Here is a 22,010-nt window from a genome sequence, read left to right as displayed (position 1 = left end):
TATTATAATAACCTCAAGAAAACCACCTCCTCAAAACGCCATTTCCCTCTAGACGACATCCAAAAAGCCATAAGGGATACTCACGCCAAAATGCCTGAGATGTAAAGGGTTTCAGCGGACAAGTACGACAGGTAGCTGAACATGAAGACCAGCAGGGGTTCTATAGCAGAAACGTTGTGAGTGAAACGGGTCATGAATGCCGAAACAAATCCAAAGACAATGCCAAACAGCATACCACCCAGCCCCACCACGAAGAAGCGGGCGAAGCCAGCAAAGACATCGATGGATTCGATCTCTTCGTACCTGTGCATCTGGGTGAAGGCGATGAAGATATTGTATAACACCTATGGGTGAAAACAAGGAGACAGCAGTCAGGCATCTTTCTGAACTTACTAATTTTGTGTGTGTATAAATATATGCCTAAAAATGTTTTGGACATCTCAGCAAAGTAACAGTTGAAATCTCGGCTGGCTCTTAACAAGTCCCAGAATTAAGTATCCTAAAAAAAAAAAAAAAAAGGTATCAAATGCATTTGAAGTAATAGAAAAATATTAATGCTCTTTTTTGTTTCTTTTCTGCAGTCAAACTTAATTATTGGTCTTTGTATCAGAAGTTGAATGCCCAACTAGGTACCTTACCAACCCCAGACTCTCCCCTACATGTTCTTTTTCTGAGTCAGAATGGAGTACGGCAGTGATTAAGAACCATGCTTTTGACTTAAATCCCGTTTAGGTTGTCTGTATGAGAATGGACACAATTCCTTAGATGGACTCCAGAATGTTAAATGTTTTTCAATAGTACTTGATGCATAAAAATAATGAAACATCACTGGGAATGGGAAAGGAAGTCAGAGAGGGAAGGGAAGGAAAGGAACTGGGAAATTGTTAACTTCAGTTTCATATTGCCTCTAGCCAGAAAAATACAGCCTCTCTATCCTCACATGTTTTGGGTTTGATGCCACTCAACCTCCTTCCCAGGAGCTTTGTGTCAATCTCAAAGTCAGAATCAAAACCTGTGGCACTCTAAATGGCCTAAAGAACCTTCACACTTATATGTCAATTATAAAGCTTGAAAAGTCAAATAAAAAATAAAACAATGTCAAATTAGAAGAAGGATTGAATTTGCTACATTATATAATTTGATCTGTCAAGTTAATTTCCAGTTAGTTTAGAGCTGATAAGTTTACCATACTTTTATTATCAATAATTTGTTTTCTAGAGACATTTGTGATAAAAAATCTTCAGTATATTCCACTTCCATCCATCTTTTAGAAAGCAACAGTAAGCTTCCACAGTAATGAGTGGTGTAGTGCTAAAAGGGTCTTCAAGGTTACTGACAGTCAGTTAACAACAAATCCTGTTAGATCTGTTTACAGGGAGTGTGTAACACACAAAATTCACCTTTTAGTTTTCAAGAGGATTTGGGGAACATCTAGAGATACCAGCTCTCCAAAGCTGTTGCACCAAAGCATTAGTGCAAAAAATGCTAAAGGGACCAAAATCATTTGCCCTATCTGGTTTTCTTTGGTCTTTCTTCTTCATATAGCTAATTCCAGAAGGCTATTAAGAAGATTAAAGTAGATCTGTGCAGGTAAAAGAGTCAAGCTCATTAGGATAATAATTATTCCCTAGCTACTATCTAATCTTAAATTTCTGCTGGGCACGTATGACCTTGAGCTGTCACACAGCCAGTTCCCCAGGAGGCTCATTGCTAATATTTCTGGGGGACAGACAAAGTACAACAAAATGTTTCATGTAACAAAATACCCAGAGCTGCTTTTCCCTGCCCAGGGAGGTGGTGGACTCGCCGTCCCTGGAGGTTTTTAAACTCAGGTTGGACAGGACACTTAGTGCCATGATCTAGTAAACGGACTAGAGTTGGACCAAGGGTTGGACTCAATGATCTCTGAGGTCTTTTCCAACCCAGTCGATTCTGTGATTCTGTGATTCTGTGATGACCATGTATGAAATTAGGCTCTTCAATAGCAGTTAAGGAAGATTCATGTCTCCACAGTAGGTAAACATTACTGTACTTACCATATAGCTTTTAATTACAAAGGTGGTTTTCTCTCTGTTCCCTCTTTCTTGCCAGACCTCAAACTCCTACTAAGACTTCTCATTCTTTATAAATGATACCAAGGCATGAATCTATGCTGACTTATGAATAAAGCAAATCATCCTCAGCAAATGGCTTAGTATTTTACTCTCTTTTTCTAGTTCAACTGTCTATATGATATAACTGAATTGGCATTAAAATGAAAATTATGGAACTATGACAAAATTTCCACTTTTTTTGTAAAATTCTTTGTGGGAGTAAACTATTCTGTACAATATACTGCACTGTGTTGCACAAGTAAGGCTCCATGTAACTGCTGCTTGGCTAAATTACATTGCAGTGGTTATGCCAGTAAATAGAGTATTATAGTTCTTTATCTTGTAGGAAAGCCTGAATCAGCTCAGGATGCCTTTGTTCACTGAAAAAGAAGGGATGGATTGCCAGTTGGCTTCATTTAACAATGCTGAGAATGTCATGCTCTGGGTTTTTTGGAGGGGACATTACCGTGTAGCGGTGTACCACTGGGTGGCTGTTACAGCTGGGAAGAGGAAGGGAGTGCGTGACACTGCTGCCCGCAGGGGACCTCCCCAGGGACTGGTTCCTGCTCCAGCTGCCTACATGATAGAAAAACTGCATATACCATCCACATCAGAAGCATTGGAAAAAAGATCTTCAAGTGACTGCTTTAACCACCAACACAGGCAGCTTTGATAACACTTCCTTTCCACCCTGATAACTCTTTCTGACCACATGCATTTAATTTGACTCTAAACACAGTGGGTGAACTTCAGTAGCGGGAGCAGAGAATATCTCCATTCTCCTTCCTAGGATTCATGCATCCCAGCAGTCAAAGCCTTCCTCTGTGACATCAGAGAGGTAAACTCAAAGAAATTAATTTTACTTTGGTCTCCATCACACTGTAGATTTCTTTAACTGCTCTGCTACTGATAAACCAAGAAGAGTGGGCACCATCAGAGAAAACAGTCACTGCCACTTCATGTTGAGTACAGCATGATGTATAGGTGTCCTCAGTGTTTCTAAAATCAAGCCTCAGAGATGAAGGGAAATTCTCAGTTTCCTGATTCTCACAGGCGCTCAGCTCCTGCTGAAACAAAAATGACCTGTGTATATGTGGCTTCACATGCCTGAAACAGTTTGCAGCAAAATCAGGGTCCTTCCCCTGTATTCAGGTTTGAATGAAATCTGTAATGGATTTAGAAACATCCCTTTTTGGAACAGGGCTTTGAAACTCTACTAATGTATGATACATGCTAGGACCAGTCCTGTTGCTGTGTGTACTGTTCTGATGCTAACGGTTCTCTCAGAAACAACTGGGAAAAGAAGCCTTCTTGTTCGATCCATAGACATGGCCCTACTGAGGAGAATAGGAAAAGGTACAAAGGGTAAAATGTGTAAGTTACACATTTTTGTTCCAGTCCCTTAAGTCAAAGGCATAGCTACTAAATCACCCTTCTAATTCCACAGACTGTTATTTTGCACATATTTTATACCATGATATTGAACTAGATATAGGAGAGGGAGCTATTGTTGTCTCAAACATAATATATAACTTCAGCAAAATTCATACCAGTATTTCCTGCTGGGGAAAAAAATGTTCAGGCTGATAAGCAGGCTGGAGAGAACTGGGGGATATTTGTATTTAAACAGTAGAAAAATATGTATACTTAATATATCTTGATGATATTACCTTTTTAAACACAGAGAGTTAACTCAAAGGAAACAAGAGAGAAATAGGGAGGAAAGACTGGACCCGTGAGGTAAAGAGTTTTAAAGACTTTTCAAAAGCAAGTGGTGTATCAAACAGGAGAAAGCCACTTATTAGGCTCTATCCATTTGACAAATAGTTCAGTCTTCTCAAACATGAAGCCACACAGAGATTTTGGAAACTTGAACCCCCCAGAAAATGGTGGGAGGTGGGTGATGCAGAGATCTGTTGACAAACAGATTGCAACGTGATGAGGGTGCATGGGGCAAAGGGAATTCACAGCACTGTAGCCAACACTCCCCACATACAGGCGTATCATCTCTTTTGCTAACACATCTAGTGCTGCTAAGTAACGCCTAAATACCCCTGTTTTTACACGCTCTCTGTCACTACAAATTTATGCTGTAACAGGATCCTGACTGAAATCTTATGTAAGTACCATTGTAAGTTTGTTCCACATCACAAATAACAGCTGGAAGCAATGGGAACACGTGGTAGAGGGACAGTCAAAAAAGGATTAAATAAGCTCTTCTAGAGTGAGGCAGAGAGCTATTATTTTCTGAGGTCTGCACTTGAAGGAACCAAAAAGACAAGTGGAAGTGATAGATGAATTGAGGACTTTTTTCTTGCAACCATAACATGTAAGCAGTTTGCATGTAAAATTCAGTAACATTCAGTAACAATTTGGTAACTAAGTAGAACTTGGTTCTACATCAGCCCTACTACATCTTTGATTCACCAAGATAAAGGATTGATGACCAATAGGCTGTGGCTGCAAGAAATGACTCCAATCCTTTATCTTTTTGCATTACTCATAAACTGTGCTTCTACTGTGAAGCCTTTCAGCAATGAACTCTGTACAGATTTTACAAGTCCAAGTTGTGCATGAGCGTCATGTATGACAGTATCTGAATAGTTTTTATGTGTTTTAGATTCCTGTGATTTAAATTCTGTGAAGATCTTATCTAGCAAAACTCCTTAACTTGCAGTTAACTTGCAGCACGTGGGCAGTCCTGTGGGTTTCTGAGCAATGAATTTCCTGCTTGAAATTTCTTCCTTGCAAAGCATGCATGTTCTTAGTATCTTTGTCAATTGTAGTTTATAGCTAGAATTTCAGGTTACCCCAAGTTTTAGTAGAACTAATAAGAAAAGGGTCAAGATAGCAAAAGAAGCTCTGTAAAAACTCTCTTTTCCTACTCAAAAAACACACAAACCAATCAAACAAACAAGCCCTCTCTTGTTCCAGAGCATAGTTTCTGAACACTTAAGACAACCAAGAAAGGTGAACATTTGGCAGATGTCAATTTTTTTACTCATAGAAACAGAGTTATGCTAAGTTATTAGTGGCTTTTGGAATTCCTGTCTAAGGTCTCTGGGGAACTTCCTCGGAGGTGCTGGAAGTTGTCCACATCTGGCTTTTTTTTCTTTTTTTGCAGGGGGCTTTATAAGGCATGTGTTACTCCTGCTGCTTTCAGTCTTTAAGCATTACAATTTTCTATTTATTTGCTTGCACAATGTCAAGAAGGTTCCTAGGTCTTATACTCATCCTACCAACAAAAACATCCATTCACTTCAGTGGATGCAAAAGCAAGATGTGATGTCTAATTTGTATGCACATGCTTCCCTCTTCCAGCAGCTCTAAACCAATATGTTTTTTAAAGAGTTAATAGAAGGTGCAACTTTTACATACCTTAAAATTTTTTGTTCCCAATGGAGTGTCCATAAAATAAATAACTTAACTAGGATCTCCTCAGAGCTGCTCTTGCCCTGTGCCAAATAACCCTACAAGCCACAAGAGCTCAAAGAGGAAAAGACAAGGCATGGAAAAAAACCTCACCACAGTTATGCCATCATTTAGCAATGACTCTCCAAAGATCATCATGTAAAGCTGCTCATTAACAGAGGCTTCTTCAAAAACTACGAGAGCTGCCACAGGATCTACAGCTGAAATCATGCTGCCAAAGAGCAGGTTCTGCAGCAGGCTGATGTCGGTCAAGCCGAAGGCTTCAATCTGGCAGATTCCGTAGAGGGAGAGGCCAATCCCAAACGAGTTTAGCAGAGATCCTAGCACAGACCACCAGAGGATGGACCCAATGTTTTCAAAAAATGGGCGAGTTGGCATAAAATAACCCTCCTCCAGGACAATGGGTGGAAGGAGATACAAGAAGTAAATACTTGTGTTCATCACCGGTGGAGATTTGTGATCAGAAGCAAAGATGATTGTTCCTACTAGTGCTCCAATGGCAATCAGGATGCAGCTTTCAGGCATGAGTCTTGGTAATCGATGATAGAGATGGAAACCTTGAATAAAACATTCAGGCATTATTATACTTTAAATTAACCTGACATCAGACAGATATTTTCCCTGCCTTTGAATGCTTTCTCTTCAGCCAAGTTTTGCTTTGAGGATTATGAAAGTAAATATACAAGCAGTGCCGTTCTCTTCAAAATAAAACATTCACAGACTTGTATCACTACAACAGAGAGTTTGGTCATGAATCTCTTCTCTTCCCCCTTCCCAGCTCTCAATTTCTGAGCAAGTGTGCCTGAGACTGAGCTCCACTTCTAGAAATGCAGAAACCTCTTTGAAAAGGTACTCCATAATTTGGAAAGAAAATACTTTTCAAGAATTCTTGCTGCACAGCTGTCAAACTTCTAAGGCACAGTATGTCCCTCCATCTCAAAGAGATCACAGTATCACAGTATCACAGTATGTTTGGGATTGGAAGGGACCTCAAAAGATCATCTAGTCCAATCCCCCTGCTGGAGCAGGAACACCTAGGTGAGGTTGCACAGGAACATGTCCAGGCGGGTTTTGAATGTCTCCAGAGAAGGAGACTCCACAACCTCCCAATGCTGAGGAGGCTCCCTGGCTGCAAAGATCCCAATGGATTTGGGCCAACCAGGTACCTGGAGAAGCCTGAGGGAGCAGGGAGTGGCTCCTATGCCACACTCTTGTTCATGTCTGTCCATTTCCAGCCCTCCCCTGAAGCACTGCACTGACTCCAGGTGATCCACAGGCCGAAAGTCTCATAAACACCAAAATATCCAGAACTGCTGAGATACCAGCAGGAATTAAGCCACAGCAACATAAGGCTTTGCCCAAGCTGATAAACCTTGCATTTTTGGGAAAATTGTTGTTCCTACATAAGGTAAACAGCATTTTGTAAATAACCTTACAAGTTAGCTTACTGAAAAAAAACAGTGATTTCAGCAGAGGTGAAAGAACTACCAGCAGCCATCAAATATCTGGGGAAGTAATTGTCCTAAGGGATTTTATTTTCCTCACTAAAGGCTGAGTCTACAGTAGCAAATTAAGCAGGCTGAAGACTTTTCCAAGCAGAAAAGTTCAGCTTGCATCCATACAGCCAAATTCTCTTCCCTACCTCAACAAGAAGTGGTCACACTCAAACTGCCTCTTGGAGCAAATCCCAGCCTACAGTCTGCCCAGGCAATGCCTGAGGGAAGGTTTTTTGCAATGGGCCAGAGCTGAGAAGGAGCACATCAACACAGACATGGTATGGACAGTCACACACAGCTTTCTGACAGGGTGCTCCTTAGTTTACAAGTACAGATGTAGCCAATCTGTTTTACCAAGAAAGGTCTACAGTTACCATATGAATGTTGTGGGTGTGAATCTTCTCCTGCCTACCTTGATGTGCTACTACTGCAAGTGCCTTCTTATGTCAAGAAAGACACTGAGGTGCTGGGACGAGTTCAAAGAAGGGCAACAAAGCTGGTGAAGGGTCTGGAGCACAAGTCTGATGAGGAGCAGCTGAGGGAACTGGGGCTGTTTAGCCTGGAGAAAAGGAGGCTGAGGGGAGACCTTATCACACTCTGCAACTACCTGAAAGGAGGCTGTAGCATGGAGGGGGTTGGTCTCTTCTCCCAAATAGAAAGTAATAGGATGAGAGGAAATGACCTCAAGTTGTGCCACAGAAGGTTCAGATTGGATATTAGGAAAAAAATTTTCACAGGAAGAGGTGTCACGCATGGGAACAGGCTGCCCAGGGAAGTGGTTGAGTCACCATCTATGGAGATGTTTAAAAGATCTGCAGATGAGGTTCTAAGGGTCATGGTTTAATGCCAGTGTTAGGTTAAAGACCGGACTCGATCTTGAGGGCCTTGTCCAACAAAAATGATACAACGATTCTATATCATTCTTCCCATTAGATGGGAATACCAATACTAAGGTAATGTCTAGTAATGGCTTATCTAGTCACTATACCAGGAACTGTGTAATCATATTGTAAATGGTAGGTGCCTCAACTAGAAATGTAAGGAATTGTCTAGAATTTACAAGAATGAAAATGAGACAGACTAAGAAACCTATAAAATCAATTGCTGTATGTCCATGCCTGAAGCTAGGTCAACCTTCATCCCATAACTCTAGCAGCTAATGATACGACTGCATTTCTGTGACCCTTGAATTGTCAATGTTCAAAAATACAGGAAAATAAAAATACTAGTTTCAAAATAATTTATTTAATACATTTTTTCTTAAAAAAACACACCTTAAGATTGTAACTACGCTAATCCTTTTTAATTAAAAAAAAATCATGTTCAAGTTTTTTGTCAGTTTTACAGAATAAGAGGATTGCTTCTCCTTTCAAGATTTCATAAATGCTTCCTATCCTGAAATTGTGAAATCCAGAAAAAGATAATACTTGAATAAAACACTGAAAATTTTAACAATTGGGCAATTTCCTTCCCTGAGTAACCAGATTATTCAGACTTACTCTTTCTTCCAAATAGATTTGAAGTCAGCAGTTCCACACTTTTCATCAAAAATAGTATTATTGAAAAACTCTGAACTAAGGCATAGGTCTGCTTGGGAGGCATCACACAGTTCTTCTGAATTATCCATTTCTTGCTCAAAACAATAACATAGAGTGAAAAAGCCATATTGCAAGTCCTGTGGGCTTATGGATGATGAATTAAGAAATTGGTCAATATGCTTACTGCTAACACACTCTGCTGATGTGATAACAACAAACTTGTTTTGTGAAAATTTTTATTATAATTTAGCAGTGAAGACATTTGTTTATAGGAGTTGGATTGAGACCATAAGCTATTATGAAACTGACAAATCATGCTCAGCAGTAACAATCTTTGACAATTGTATGAGTATGAAATGAAAAATGTTTATCTTCATGTCACCTTCAGAAAATCATCAGTCCCACCCACCAGCCCATTCTATAGGAATGTTTGAAAATCCCATGGAAGATCAATAAAGCTGGGACATTGTACATGTGCTCCTCTTTGCATTATTACCATCTTTTTGTTTATTTGATGTCACTGCACTTATTCTGAATGGTCTAAATAATTTGAGCCCAGCCATGCAAATGCATAAGACACATCGTGAGCTGGTTTTGCTATGTTAGTTTAAGTCTCTGCTTCTCCATGAGTTGTCTGTGTTCATTCAGATACCTACCTGGAGCTCTAATAGAAACTCGATGTGCTGATATGTATTCAAAAGGCACTTACCCTACAGGTCTGATGACCTAAACTCTCTAAAGACTCTCAGTCCCTCTTCTCTGGTATCACTTTCTGAACAACTTTAAACAGCAAATATGTGAAACAGAGAAATTTTCCCTATTATTCATACAATGGAAGAATTCTTCCCACTTTCCTCCCCCAAATTCAATATGATTGAAGTCTCAGTCTGGTTCTACTGATTTCTACAGCTGTGACAGGTTGTAAATGCTAATATCTTGTGATGTTTAAAGACTAGGAAAAGGAATGGACAGCACTGTGGAGGGGAGCCCATTTGCTACTCACTAGCATGAACAGCCAAAGAAACATGAGGGTTAGATTTACTTAAGTATGCTGGAAGCATTCAGAGGTAGAATTTCATCATTGTCATTATAACTAACACGCCTGTTCTTTTGAAGATAGGACCTGTAAAATCAATCCCAGGTACTAAAATGCATAGAAGATACTTGGTTACATGGTACATTTTTAACTTCTTGTCGAAGTAGGAGGATGCAAGATCCCATTTTCTACTTACCTATTTTTGCAAGAGAAGCAAGAAGTATCCAAAGAGTAACTTCATAGGGAATTTGTACATAGTCATAGTCCAGTGTGAACACATGCAGTCTCATATCTTGTGAGGAGCCAACGGCATCCCCGTGGTCAGGTTCATAGTGAGGCAAGAAACTCTTGCTAAGGTCAGACTCATCCAAATAAGCAGCAGCAGAACAGCATACCAGACTCAACAGTAACAGCAACCAGTTCAAAAGCTTTGCACGTCCAAGTGTGGGAGAGCCCATGTCTGAGGCTGTGACTGTTTTATTACAGATATAGCGGGTGCATGAAGGTACGCAACACTCACTCCTGTCGATTCGCATTGCTCATGCTCACGCCCGTTTCTTCCTCAGAGCTGCTTCATTTGCCTAGTAGAGTTTCTTTTAAAAGCCCTAACGTGCCTGTCTTGTTCCTTGTGTTACAGATGGACCTGGAGTTTGTATGAAGATACCGGTTCTGCAGGTTGCTCTGACCCAGATAAGCCCTGGCCACAGCATCATCCTGTTAGGGAATAAAGCTCTTTCCAACCACATTATTTATCCAGGCAGCCTGATTTTTATTTCCCACTGCCCAAAAAAAAAAAAAAAAAAAAAAAAAAGTCACAGCACATACCATTCAGGCAACAAGGGTAGCACGAGTAAATAGCATCAGGTGGGAGAGCTGGTGGCACCCTGAGCGGGCAGAAGAGCCTGCCCCATGCCTTCTTCTGTCCTCACTCCCTGTCTGCCTCCCCAGCACAACTGGCACCTCAGGTACCACGCTTGGCACTGCTCACTAGTCCTGTCTCACCTGGGAACAAAACTGCTCGGTGTGTAAATAAACGGACTCTGCAGGGCTTACAGTAGGGACATCTGGTGGAAGACCACGCAAATTGCGTTCTCGTTTAGAAATGTGACCTCTCTGAAAAATGCATGTATGTAACTTACCACGTTATAAAAAAGAGAAGAAGGAATGTCTGAGTCACATAATCTGGCTAAAACTGGATGTTTAATTTATTGGACAACCAAGAAAACATTCACCATTATGAAACTTTCTTTAAAAAGATCAGACTCTGCTCTCCTCCACAAAAACTGTGTTAAGACAACAAAGTGTGCAGACATAGTAATGTTGTTTAGAAGCTGCTAAAGCCTGTATTACATACATTAGAAGTGAGTAAATTTAATTTACTGACAGATTATTCAAATTACCCACAGATCTGGTTGTGTCGAAAAGCAATGCTGTATCTCACAGACTGTTGATTTACCTCCATGTTAGGGATCTGAGGTGTATACTCTGAGATGCTCTGCAGTGCAAAGAAAAAGGCAACAAGTGGTGCCACTAGGGAAATTTACTTCAAAAGCTTATCGTGATCTTAACTTAAACCCCAACGCATGTGGAACTGTAGTGATAAAATTTTCTCTGGTATAGCCAGTGATGCCATTTGATGTTCTGTTTTTATGTAAGACAGTATCTTCTTCTGCCTCACCACACCACCACAGATTGTCCTACTGAAGGCTTTGAACCCAGTATAAAATTAGGTAGATAATGCTTAGCCTGCTTGCAAAAAGATGTTCTTTTCTCAGTATACTTGTCCTGTTAACAGCAATATTTCTTTAAGTCTATTTCCAACAAGGAATCTGGTAGACAAACTATTCAATTAGCATTCTAAAACAATGATTCTTTAATTTGAAGGCCAAATGAAGTCCAGAGAACACCAGATCAGTGCCTCTCCTACTCAGAGTTTCTTAACATTGCATTTCTCTTAGCTACAGCCACACATACACAGGCTGCAAGCTGCCTTAAGGGTAAGCAATATGAACCTGGAGAGTCAGCAGACAGAGGGCTGCAAGGGAAAGACTTCAGAGTCCCTGGAAGTCCACTAGATGTGACAACCAGGACTTTGATTTACAACTGTGACACACCCCATAATACCAACAGGTTCAGTGGGACCAGTGAGTGACTGGCACCAGGCAGGGTCAGCAGTGCAGGTATCTCCAAGAATGAAACGTTTCACAACTGGTAGGAATGCTTTCTCCCATCACAGGAAGGATGAAGATACTGGGATCAGGCCTGACACTGTGCTCTTTCTTTTCTCAACCCCTTTGGCACACCCAGAGCTCTTCTTCCTTGGTAGTCCCACAGGAGGAGATAACTGCTAAAAAGAATTTGCATTTGTCCCATAGGACTGCATAAGGAAAATTAAACTGCAGACTTCCCCTGGAGTTCCCTTTTTTAATCTTTTTCTAGAAAACAAGTATAAAAATATTCCAGAAGAAATACAGTGCAAACACAAAAACATTCACATGTATGTCTCAACATAATAGAAAAATAATATAATAAATATAATAAAAATAACAAATAATAATTTATGAAAGACAGTTGTGTGCAGTGTCACTTAGTTTTACCATGGGCTGCAGCACAGTCACAATGCAGTTCTTCCTTCTCACTATTTCGGAGTGAGATATTGCTGACCGCAGTGGTCAGTCAGTGTAGAAGAGGTCTTTTACAATCACATCACCATTCCTGAACCTGCTGTCATCCCTCTGTAAAACTTCTACTACAATATACCAGACTGAATAACCGTTGGAAAAATCCCTTTAGGCTGCAATTTCCCGACATCTTAGTAGTTTTCACTGGCATGTGGTAATGCATATATTTCCAGAAATTCTTGTTTGCAGCAGCAGAAGTAGAAGACTTCCAGGTAATGACTGGTAAAACCCGGAGAGCCTTCTTTACTACTGGAGGCAAAACCTCTGGCTCTTGGAAAGCCTGGAACCTTATTAATACCAGTTTGATATTTTTGTCTTCTAAAGCACAGTTCACTGCTGCCTGCAGTTCAAAGATGCTTGGTCCACTGATGTAGGCCGGGCTCAAAATAATTATGACTCGTCTGCTTTGTTTAATAGCTGTAACAACTTCATCTGTGTATGCTGGAGAAGAAATAGCCACTGTTACTGCATTCTGTAATGGACTTTTTATCATATCAGTTCCTTTATTAACAGCTAAACCCCAGAAATAGGGAAAATCAGAAATAGGGAAAACCAGAAATAGGGAAGCTGAGCAATCACGTAACCCCTAGAAATGTTCTTTTGTAGCCTGGAGAACACAACTTGCTGCTCAGGAGGTAGCGGGCACAGCTGAGACCTCAACACACTTTGTTGCTACTTAAAGACAGTCTCAAGAAACACTTGGACTTGCCTTTGTCTCTCCCAGGGACAGGTACTGAGGACTTCTTAATTATTGCAGGTAGCACTGAATAAAGTTGCTCACAAAGTAGCTAATGAAATATCTGGGGTCTTCTTTTCAGGGAATGAAGCTTGTTTGCAAATAAATACTTAGATAGGAAGGTTTGTCTCAGTCTAATAGCTACCCAGCAACCACACTCAGATCAAAACAGTATGAAATTTGAGCAGAAGCTCCAGTACCAAAATATACCATTTGCTGATCTGGTGCATAAGATTTTTTGGAGAGTGAAAAAAAAAAAATTATAAAGAACTGAAGATTTTCTACCATCCACAGGAACCTTACCTCCTCCTGGAATAATATCTCTTTCAAGAAGGCATAACTTGTACCCATATTTATTTTCCAGCATGTCTGGAAGAAGTTCCAGGGCAAATTTTTCCTCGCTAATTAAAGTAGAGTCACTTTCACAAGAGTCTAGCTTTGCATAGGACACAAACGCATCAAATTCTTTGCCATCTAAAATAAATAAATAAACAGATAAAAAGATAAACAACACAGTATACATTAACAAGTCTGTCTGAAGCATTCAGCTTCTTTCATAGTGCTCAATTTCCATTTATGTCTATTTAAGCAGGCACAACACAAACCTAAAATTACCAACTGCTCATGAAGTACAGCCATCCAGTTACCCAAAGCCAACCCTTGCTCCTCACTGTGTTGCAAATTTTATAGACCAACACTACCAAAGCAAACAGGGAAGCTATAGATGACTAGTGCAAGGAAATGTAAATCAGGGTTTTTTCTCCATTTCCACAAACATGGTCCAGTTTTTGCCAGTGGAAGGTCTGACCCTTTCCAGGCAAAATCCATGTTGTAGGGAACAATGCCCAATCTTTTTCCTCATTTGCCCCAGGATAAAATGTTCTTAGATATCCATTGCTTGCAAAAGATGTGCTACTTTCATGTGCTGTTATGTTTGTGTTCAGAGAAACTGGTGCAAGTAGCAAAGATCAAGTCTAATCCAATTATTGGCTCAGGTGCCAAGTACTGACCAGTTCCTGAACAGTGTTTCAGTCTCATTAAAAGAATGTTTGTGAAGCACAGGTGAAAATGTATTAATAACTTTTCTCAGCTTTGAAACACCCTGCTACCAATGGCATGAGTTAGGCCCATTCTAAACTACAAATAAATCTTACCTATTTGCTAAATATAATTTGAACTACACTTGAGTGAGGAGAGAGGAAAATAAAAGGAATTGCTGGTGGAAGCAAAAGATGCAGTGGACTCAGTCTGGTTAACCATCTGTCATTGCTTGTTGTCATTTAAGGTGTTCTAAGGTGGATAGGACTGCCAAATTTGACATGGGAACTATTGGAGACTCCATCTGGAATATTATGTCCAGTTCTGGGCCCCTCAGTTCAAGAAGGACAGGGAACTGCTGGACAGGGTCCAGCGTAGGGCAACGAAGATGATTAAGGGAGTGGAGCATCTCCCTTATGAGGAAAGGCTGAGGGAGCTGGGTCTCTTTAGTTTGGAGGAGACTGAGGGGTGACCTTATTAATGTTTATAAATATATAAAGGGTGAGTGCCATGAGGATGGAGCCAGGCTCTTCTCGGTGGCAAACAATGATAGGACAAGGGGTAATGGGATCAAGCTGGAACACAAGAGGTTCCACTTAAATTTGAGAAAAAACTTCTTCTCAGTGAGGGTGACAGAGCACTGGAACAGGCTGCCCAGGGGGGTTGTGGAGTGTCCTTCTCTGGAGACATTCAAAACCTGCCTGGACATGTTCCTGTGCGATCTGACCTAGGCGTTCCTGCTCCAGGGGGGCGATTGGACTAGATGATCTTCCGAGGTCCCTTCCAATCCCAAGCATACTGTGATACTGTGAAACCTTTTGGAATGACAAGGCATCCTCGGGTAGTACAAATGACATCTGACACCTATGTTCAATCAGCTGAGTTGTATTGTGTCAATGCGGTTAATATAAACCAGAAAGAAATTCAGCTATTTAGTGTAGAGTCCTACTGCAGGATGCTGCTGCAGGGAGGGCTGAGAAGCTCTCTAGATTTCACCATACTGACTACATCTTCACTGCATGGAAACGGAGACACTTGCCTCTGGCACAGACACCTAAGTAATGGTGCTGAGTATCACCCCGTACCTCAGTGTTAACCTCCTGATTTCTATCCCTAGAGATAAGATTAGGATCACAAACCTGGGCTAGATCCATCAGGTTCCCACAGGATCTAGAAGAGGCCATATGGATTCCAGAGAGCAAAGGAAATACAAAGGGAAAACTAATGACATACATGAGCTGGGGTTGAACACCTACAACCAGGATATAGCAGAAAGTGTGCAATGAAAACAAAACATAGGTGTGTATATTAGGTTTAAAGGCCAAGGATCTGATGAGACAACACACATTACATCTCTGCCCCTCCCCTCTGCTCCTGGCCACACACTTCCACCACTTCCTTCTTCTGGTGCTGAAGCTCTTGTGGTAACAGAGGAAGGTGACTCACTTTGCTGTCTACTCACTGTCTTTTATGAAGTTATTTTTCTGCCAGCCAATTTAGGCCCATAAGAGTGAATCAACAACAGTAGGCATGCAGGACCAGTGTGGGACTTGAAGTCCACTAGGTCACTGGTTTGGTTTAGCTGAACTTCAGTTCAACTACACTCTAAATTGAAGCTCCTTTGAAAACAGTTCTTAAATGACAATAAACTGCCAGATGTTCCTCATTTCACCCATAGAGGTCACTCTAATCTTATTAGACAATGACTTAAAAAATACATCACCATTTTCCTTTATAATATTACTATTATAATAGCAAGTTTAAAACACATACACAGGATCTTTAGGACTTTTTTTTTTTCACCTAGAATTGTACAGAAGGACAGCTACAACCTGAGGAACTTTTGGCACAATCATTTAAGATCACCAAAGGGTAGGCAATGAAGCAAAATGACTACACATGTGGTCTATAAATTCCAGTATGACAGCTTCTGCATTGTTTCTTTCTCCTTGTGGATGAAGGCAAGATTTTTAAGATGTATATCTAAGGAGGGTTAGAGAAGCATGAGAAAAAAAGGTGACATTGCGGTCGTTTTCAGTTACCAAATGGGAGAGTATAGAGATGATGGAGACAGACTCTGCTCCGAGGTGCACAGTGATAGGAGAAGAAGCAACAGACACAAGATGCAACAATGGAAATTCTTATTACATGCCAGTGAAAAAACTTTGCACCATGAAAGTGGTCAAACACTGGAGCCCACTGTCCAGAGAGGTTGTGGATTCTCTGTCCACAAGGCCCTGAGCAACCCGGCCTAGGTTGACTATGCTTTGAGCAAGGTGTGAGATCAGATGGCTCCCAGGGGTCCCTTCCAAGCTTGCAGGATTCTGTAATTCTCTGATTCTGCACTAAGAGGGATGGAATAGAAGAAATGGTGGAAAGGAAGAAACAACAAAATGAAGTCATAACTGCTGCTTTCCTGTTCTATAAGCAAGCCCTTTCAGACACCAGGTGACTTGATGTGCATCCATATGAAGTGAGAAGGACATAATCCTGCAGGTGAGAACACATTTTATGGCCAGTCATCTTAGTAGAAAGTTGTTGGGGTAGTCACAGTTGATCTGCACACTCCATGCCCCCACACTGCAAATGATGTTGTGCTTACACAGTACATGAGAGTCAAGGAGCAGGATAGATTTCCACAGTGGAACCTAATGGTGTCTTCAACTTCAATGTACAAATCTTGGCAGGCCTGTCTCTGTTCTACTGATACAGGGGTTGAGATCTAAGGGGACATTCCAGAGGTCCTTAAATGAATTTGTTACCAAATAGAGGGGAAATTCTGAGTGATTTCCTAAATCACCTTTGCCAGTTGCCTTAGGGCTCACAAAAATACTTTCCAAAGGGCATTTAATTGTCTCATTGCATATGTATTTATAGATATCTAGATACAGTTATTTTACACTCACACGCAATCTACATATACACATGCAAACACAAAAGCAGATTCAAACACCTGTATCTCAAGCTGCATTAAGATTCAAAAATTTTCAGAAAAATTTCCTTGGGCACATATGACCAGGTGTCTTTCAACCCATATAAGAAAACTACCTGTTAAATTATTTGAAGTAGGCACTGTCTTTTCAGATACATTTTTACATTGCCTAGTGTGTTGAGGCCCATTTCAGCTGACATGATGGAGTGATGCTACTACAGAGATTTGAAATACTGGAAGCTCATCATGCTGGTGTAAACGTCAAGATGGTCAGCATAACTTTTAGAAAGGGAAGGAATATTTCCTGAAGGTAAACTTTTCAGCTGGTGCCCAATATCATCTTATTTCTCTCCTTAGTTAATTAATCTGAGAAATTATTTGGCTTTGTTTGAAAAATACATTAGACTCTGAAGTCTTTCACTTAGTTCTGCAAGGACATTTGGTTCCTGTTCACAGGTTCTATTGAACACTTTGGGAGAATGAGATTAAAATGTCGGAGGTGCTCTATTACTCCCTGCAAAGGTACTGTCAAAATTCAACTTCTTACTCTAATCTTCCATGGGTAAATCAGGCATCTTTTAGAAGGCTAATTGTGACATTTCTATTGGTGTAAGATATTTCCTCCACACTGCCAGCTATTTTCCATCTGAATCTCCCTAGCATCTTCCTAGATTTAACAGCCTTTGTATCAGCTCAAAGAGAAGAGGGACAGTAAGAGAGTTTAATTAAATGGTTAATTCACGTCAGATTAACCCACATGACAAAAGGCAGTAGAAAAACTGAAGAAAATTAATATTCTACAATATTCCTTACCTCCTGTAGTTTCGCCGAGGACCAGATAACTTCGGTACATCAGTATTATTTCAATCCAGTGCTGGTAAATCAAGGCAGTGCACAAAAGGAATGCGAATAGAGTAGAAATGGCACTGCATAGTACATATAGGAGAAACACTGTAAAAAGAAAAGAGTCTACATAACTCAGGCATTCCAAAATAATGTTGACACTTAGATGAAAAACTCAGTCCAGAAATGGGGGCAAACCATCTCACAATCTTCATTCTTGCCCTGCTGGTGGACTTTAGGGAAGTTAGGAATTCATTTAGCTACAAACCTTAACACAAAGTTTCAATCTACCATCAAGAACCTTTTTTGAATGGCATCTTATTGATGGTATGAAAAACCAATCTGAGGAGGAAGACACAGAGAAAATGGTCTGTGGTACACTCAGCAAGGCTGAAAACAGTCATCACTTGAGGTGGAAAAATTACATCAGAACACATACAGCTGCACCCAGTGCCCTGCTGGAGACTTCCTGTGCCATTCCAGTGATGGGTCTCCTCAGTGAACTTGGTTCAATGGTTTCATTTTTACACTGATTCTGGTTTTGACCTTTGCATGGAAGACTGCCACATTCACATCAGTTATGGTAACTCATAGACACATGCATGCTAAGGACTGGGGAAACAAACAGAAATGTCCCATGAAAATCAAGGAGTACTATTGTTTTCAGCAGCCACTGTGCTTCAGTTTATTAGATTGTCTATTAATGTTCAGAGATGCTACCCGCCTTCTCTTCCTCCCAGTTACCCTCCAGCATCCACCTTCCTGCAGTAAGTCCCCAGATACCCCTGTTCATCTGAGTACTCCTCAGAATAATGTGCTTTTCCAGATATCATACTTTTCCCAGACAGTTTCAAGAAACTTCTGTAGCAGGCTAAAAATCCCATGTCAATGGGGAATGAATTTGTAGCAGTGAGTAAACCAAAATGTGTCCCCAAGGGCAAATAGCCCTCCATTGTCAGCTTTACCTCTCTGCTTTCTTTTCAGCTGGATAACAGCCGTGGCATTCCCCACTGAATTCTCAGCAAAGCACGTGAAGTTGCTTCTGAAGTCCCTTTCAGTAACTTCTTTCAGTTTTGCAACATGAAGAAGTGTGTGCCCCTTTAAACCTTTTGAATAAAAGCTAAAGAGAAAAAAATATATGTTTACATGATACCTTTGCTCCGAATTATACAATTCCCAAATGTCTTAAATACAAAGAAAGAGGAGCTTGCAACATTCAGCTTGAACTTTCAACAGCAATGTAATATTTTGGTTTGAAACTTCCATTTGGTTTTAACTTTGTAAGAAAATACTAACATCAAAGGTCTGCAGACTGACAGGTTTGTTGTTAATCCATCGATCACCAAAATACTTAAGCGCTTGTCTGGTTTTAAATATATAGTCCCCTTTGACTTCTATAAGATTATTTGTATTTTTCTAAGAAGTAAAAAATCTCTAAGGGGAAATGCAGGGAAATGAAACTTCAAAGAGGAGCCCTAAGAGAGGACTAACTGGGCAAGAAGACTGAGCAGCACAGTCTGTTGCACAGGGGTAAAAAGCCCAAGGGCAGTATAGGCAAACAGAATAAGACAGAAATGAAGAGGTAACAGGAATCCCCTTGGGGCTGAGAGAGAGTTGTAGGGAACATATCTGTGTCTGCAACCACTCAAGAACACCCAGAGTTTTTGAATCTCAGCATTTCTCTTTTAAAGCCACAAGTAGAGGCATCTCTGGGTGGTCCTGGAGGTGCTTCACATCATGCCACTGCAAAATGATCATCTACTATGGCCTTACCTCTGGTAACTCAAGATACACAGGCATGAGCATGGGCAAGGATTCAACCTGTACTAAAAGTCTCTGGGGAATTTTTTATTCATTTGGGTTTTCAAAAAATAAACAAACATGAATTGTGTGTAAACAAACAAACAAATGAGACTAAAAACCTAATAAGAACATTACAAAGCTAAACATTCAAAAGGTAGGAAAATTCAATTTCCAATCTACCTCATCAGTGAGTGAAAGAGTGAGAGTGTGTGTGCTTGCAATATCATAATTTGTTATTTTTTCCCATATGACTCCTATTAAGAATTTTATTTTTGCAATGGCAGTAGGGCTTTTGCTTCCCCCAGTGCACAGAAAAGTTTTCCCATAAAGATGACTCAGTGCTGTGTAGTGAAAGACATACTTGCCTGTGTTGCCTCCACTATGTTGCTTGCCCAAGTTGGACACCTCATAAGTGAAAGAGACAGGGAAGTACAGGAAGGAAAGAGAAGTGTGGCAACTCTTTGGGTTGTCCCCAGATCACAAGAAACCTCTCTCACACACGTTGCTCCTCTGCAAGGTCCAGTTTACACTTGCCAGGGAAGACTCCAGAAACTCAGTGTCCTGAAATTCAGTGCTGCAAGTTCACAGACTGACTCGATAAACACACCCCAACCTCTGAGGCACCGAAACCCCTTTCAATGTCCTGTCCAATGTCAGTACTGTTTTACCAGTCTGGTTTATCCCCCACTCAGAGACAGCTTCCAAATACAGATTGTGCTAGTTGCACAACAGAGGGAACACTTGAAAACAGTTGATCCAGGCACAGGCAAGCAAGCACCATTCATGCTGAAGCTGTCTGTGAGATAAGCTTTATTGAGGAAGAGTTAAAATTACACAGAAAGTTGGAGTTCTTGGCTTTATGGCCATCAATGTGTGCCTCTGTATGTGAAGTGCATGTGCTTGTCACATTCTCATGGACATACATGTTAATATGTTGAAGAACAAAGCCTTCTGAGTTTCAGTAAAATGTATGCAGTAAAGCTGTTGCAGAAGGATTTTTACCCTTGCTGACTGTATTAGTAATCAGACTAATGGTGTTTTTCTCTACCTTGTTTCCTGAATCAGTTTCTCCTGTATGTTTTCTTTGTTGTTTCTTTTCCATGTTACCCTCATCGGAGAATCTTTTTCAAACCCAAACTGTACACGGCATTCCAATTCAAGTGGCTTTCCTGGAACAAATTAGCACAGGAAAACCATGCATGAGGTCACCAGAATATTTTTCTCTTAAATAGCCTGGGATCTGTATAACACATGATGCTTCCATTAATATCCACAAAGGTATATATCAAGAAAAAGCTACATTTTACTCCTTGAGAGTAAAGCTGTTTTGCTTTATCAAGACCCATCATTATCTGTCAATACCTCATTTAAACATTTTCTTTCCCTTTCAGATGAGAAATCAAAACTTACCAAGCTCCACTTCAAGTATCATCACACCATTGGGATACAAGAGGTTTGGTGGATGGATTGTGTTTTTTGCTGCAATTAACAGGAATATTGTTAATAACTATAATGCTATCATCAGTGCAGAAGACCAGAGAAAATATCTTACTGAATTTGCTTTTTCAAGTGACAGGTGGAATTTAGACACCTAAGGATGATTTATAGATGTGGAGGTGTCCGAAATTGCACAGATAGAGGAGTTTTGACTACAAAACTTAGGTATTATAGCTACTTAAAGACCTGCTATCTCTGTTACTCTGAGGCATTACTATCTTACATGAGCTAAGGAGCTCAGTGTCTATCCTGCACTTAAGGTTATTTAGGATTCAGAAATTAGGGCCACCCCCGTTGCAGGCCCCCCTGAAGGATGCAATCCTCATACCAGTTCCTTGCCAAGCCCCATTTCATGCCCAGTAATCATACATAAAGCATGCACCTCATTCACCAGCACAGGTACTTGGTTTAAAATGACTGTGTGGGTTTTTTTCAAAACAGTGGCTGCCAAAGGGCACAGATAATGACACCCACAGTTCATATAATCTACTAAGCAATTACTCAGGCTCTGGAAAAACAGCCTGAAGGGGCTAAAACCCACACCTCTGATATTCTAGGAAAGTCCCATACTGCAGGAAATGGCACCACACAGCACTTCTTCTTTTTTTTTTTTTTTTAAGAAAAAAAAACAGAACTAAGCTGCAGAAGAGAAATGTATGCGAGATTCAGAAAGAGTAAATATGTACATGGCACCTTTCAAATTAATTTACTGAACACTGAAGGTTCTAGTCAAAGCCCCAAGATGTCCACAAAATACATAGGATGGGACTTTAATGGACATGTAGCTAATCCAATTTATGGTCCTATTGCTTGGGGTTTTTTTTTCTAAAACAAGAGCCTCAAGAAAAGACATAAATAGGGTAGGAAAGTATAGAGAAAATTTCC

At 40.4% G+C, this 22,010-nt stretch overlaps 2 protein-coding genes across 5 annotated transcripts in view; both read right to left on the bottom strand.

Moving 5' to 3' along the window:
- SLC9A4 (solute carrier family 9 member A4) overlaps nucleotides 1-10,053 on the bottom strand; it is a gene marked incomplete at its 5' end in the record, with an annotated part of 36,455 nt that extends 26,402 nt beyond the window's left edge. Inside the window, 3 exons of the mRNA XM_082053191.1 lie at nucleotides 85-344; nucleotides 5,619-6,082; nucleotides 9,792-10,053. Coding sequence (XP_081909317.1) covers nucleotides 85-344; nucleotides 5,619-6,082; nucleotides 9,792-10,053 — 986 coding nt within the window. The remainder of the gene's footprint in view (nucleotides 1-84; nucleotides 345-5,618; nucleotides 6,083-9,791) is intronic.
- Nucleotides 10,054-11,584: 1,531 nt separating this feature from the next.
- The window catches only part of LOC309444812 (interleukin-18 receptor 1-like), a 41,880-nt gene continuing 31,454 nt past the window's right edge, over nucleotides 11,585-22,010 (bottom strand). For 3 of the 4 annotated variants that reach the window (XM_082062940.1, XM_082062943.1, XM_082062941.1), the window contains 6 exons: nucleotides 21,039-21,107; nucleotides 20,677-20,797; nucleotides 18,791-18,945; nucleotides 17,796-17,933; nucleotides 13,316-13,486; nucleotides 11,585-12,717 (listed from right to left, as the gene is read on the bottom strand). In XM_082062940.1, coding sequence (XP_081919066.1) covers nucleotides 12,323-12,717; nucleotides 13,316-13,486; nucleotides 17,796-17,933; nucleotides 18,791-18,945; nucleotides 20,677-20,797; nucleotides 21,039-21,107 — 1,049 coding nt within the window. In that variant the 3' untranslated portion in view covers nucleotides 11,585-12,322. The remainder of the gene's footprint in view (nucleotides 12,718-13,315; nucleotides 13,487-17,795; nucleotides 17,934-18,790; nucleotides 18,946-20,676; nucleotides 20,798-21,038; nucleotides 21,108-22,010) is intronic. The other variant, XM_082062942.1, reaches the window with a different exon arrangement.

Source organism: Streptopelia decaocto (assembly GCF_964273445.1).
Source record: "Streptopelia decaocto genome assembly, chromosome: 1".
NCBI classification, from domain to species: Eukaryota; Metazoa; Chordata; class Aves; order Columbiformes; family Columbidae; genus Streptopelia; species Streptopelia decaocto.
This window is presented reverse-complemented; position numbering and strand designations above follow the sequence as displayed.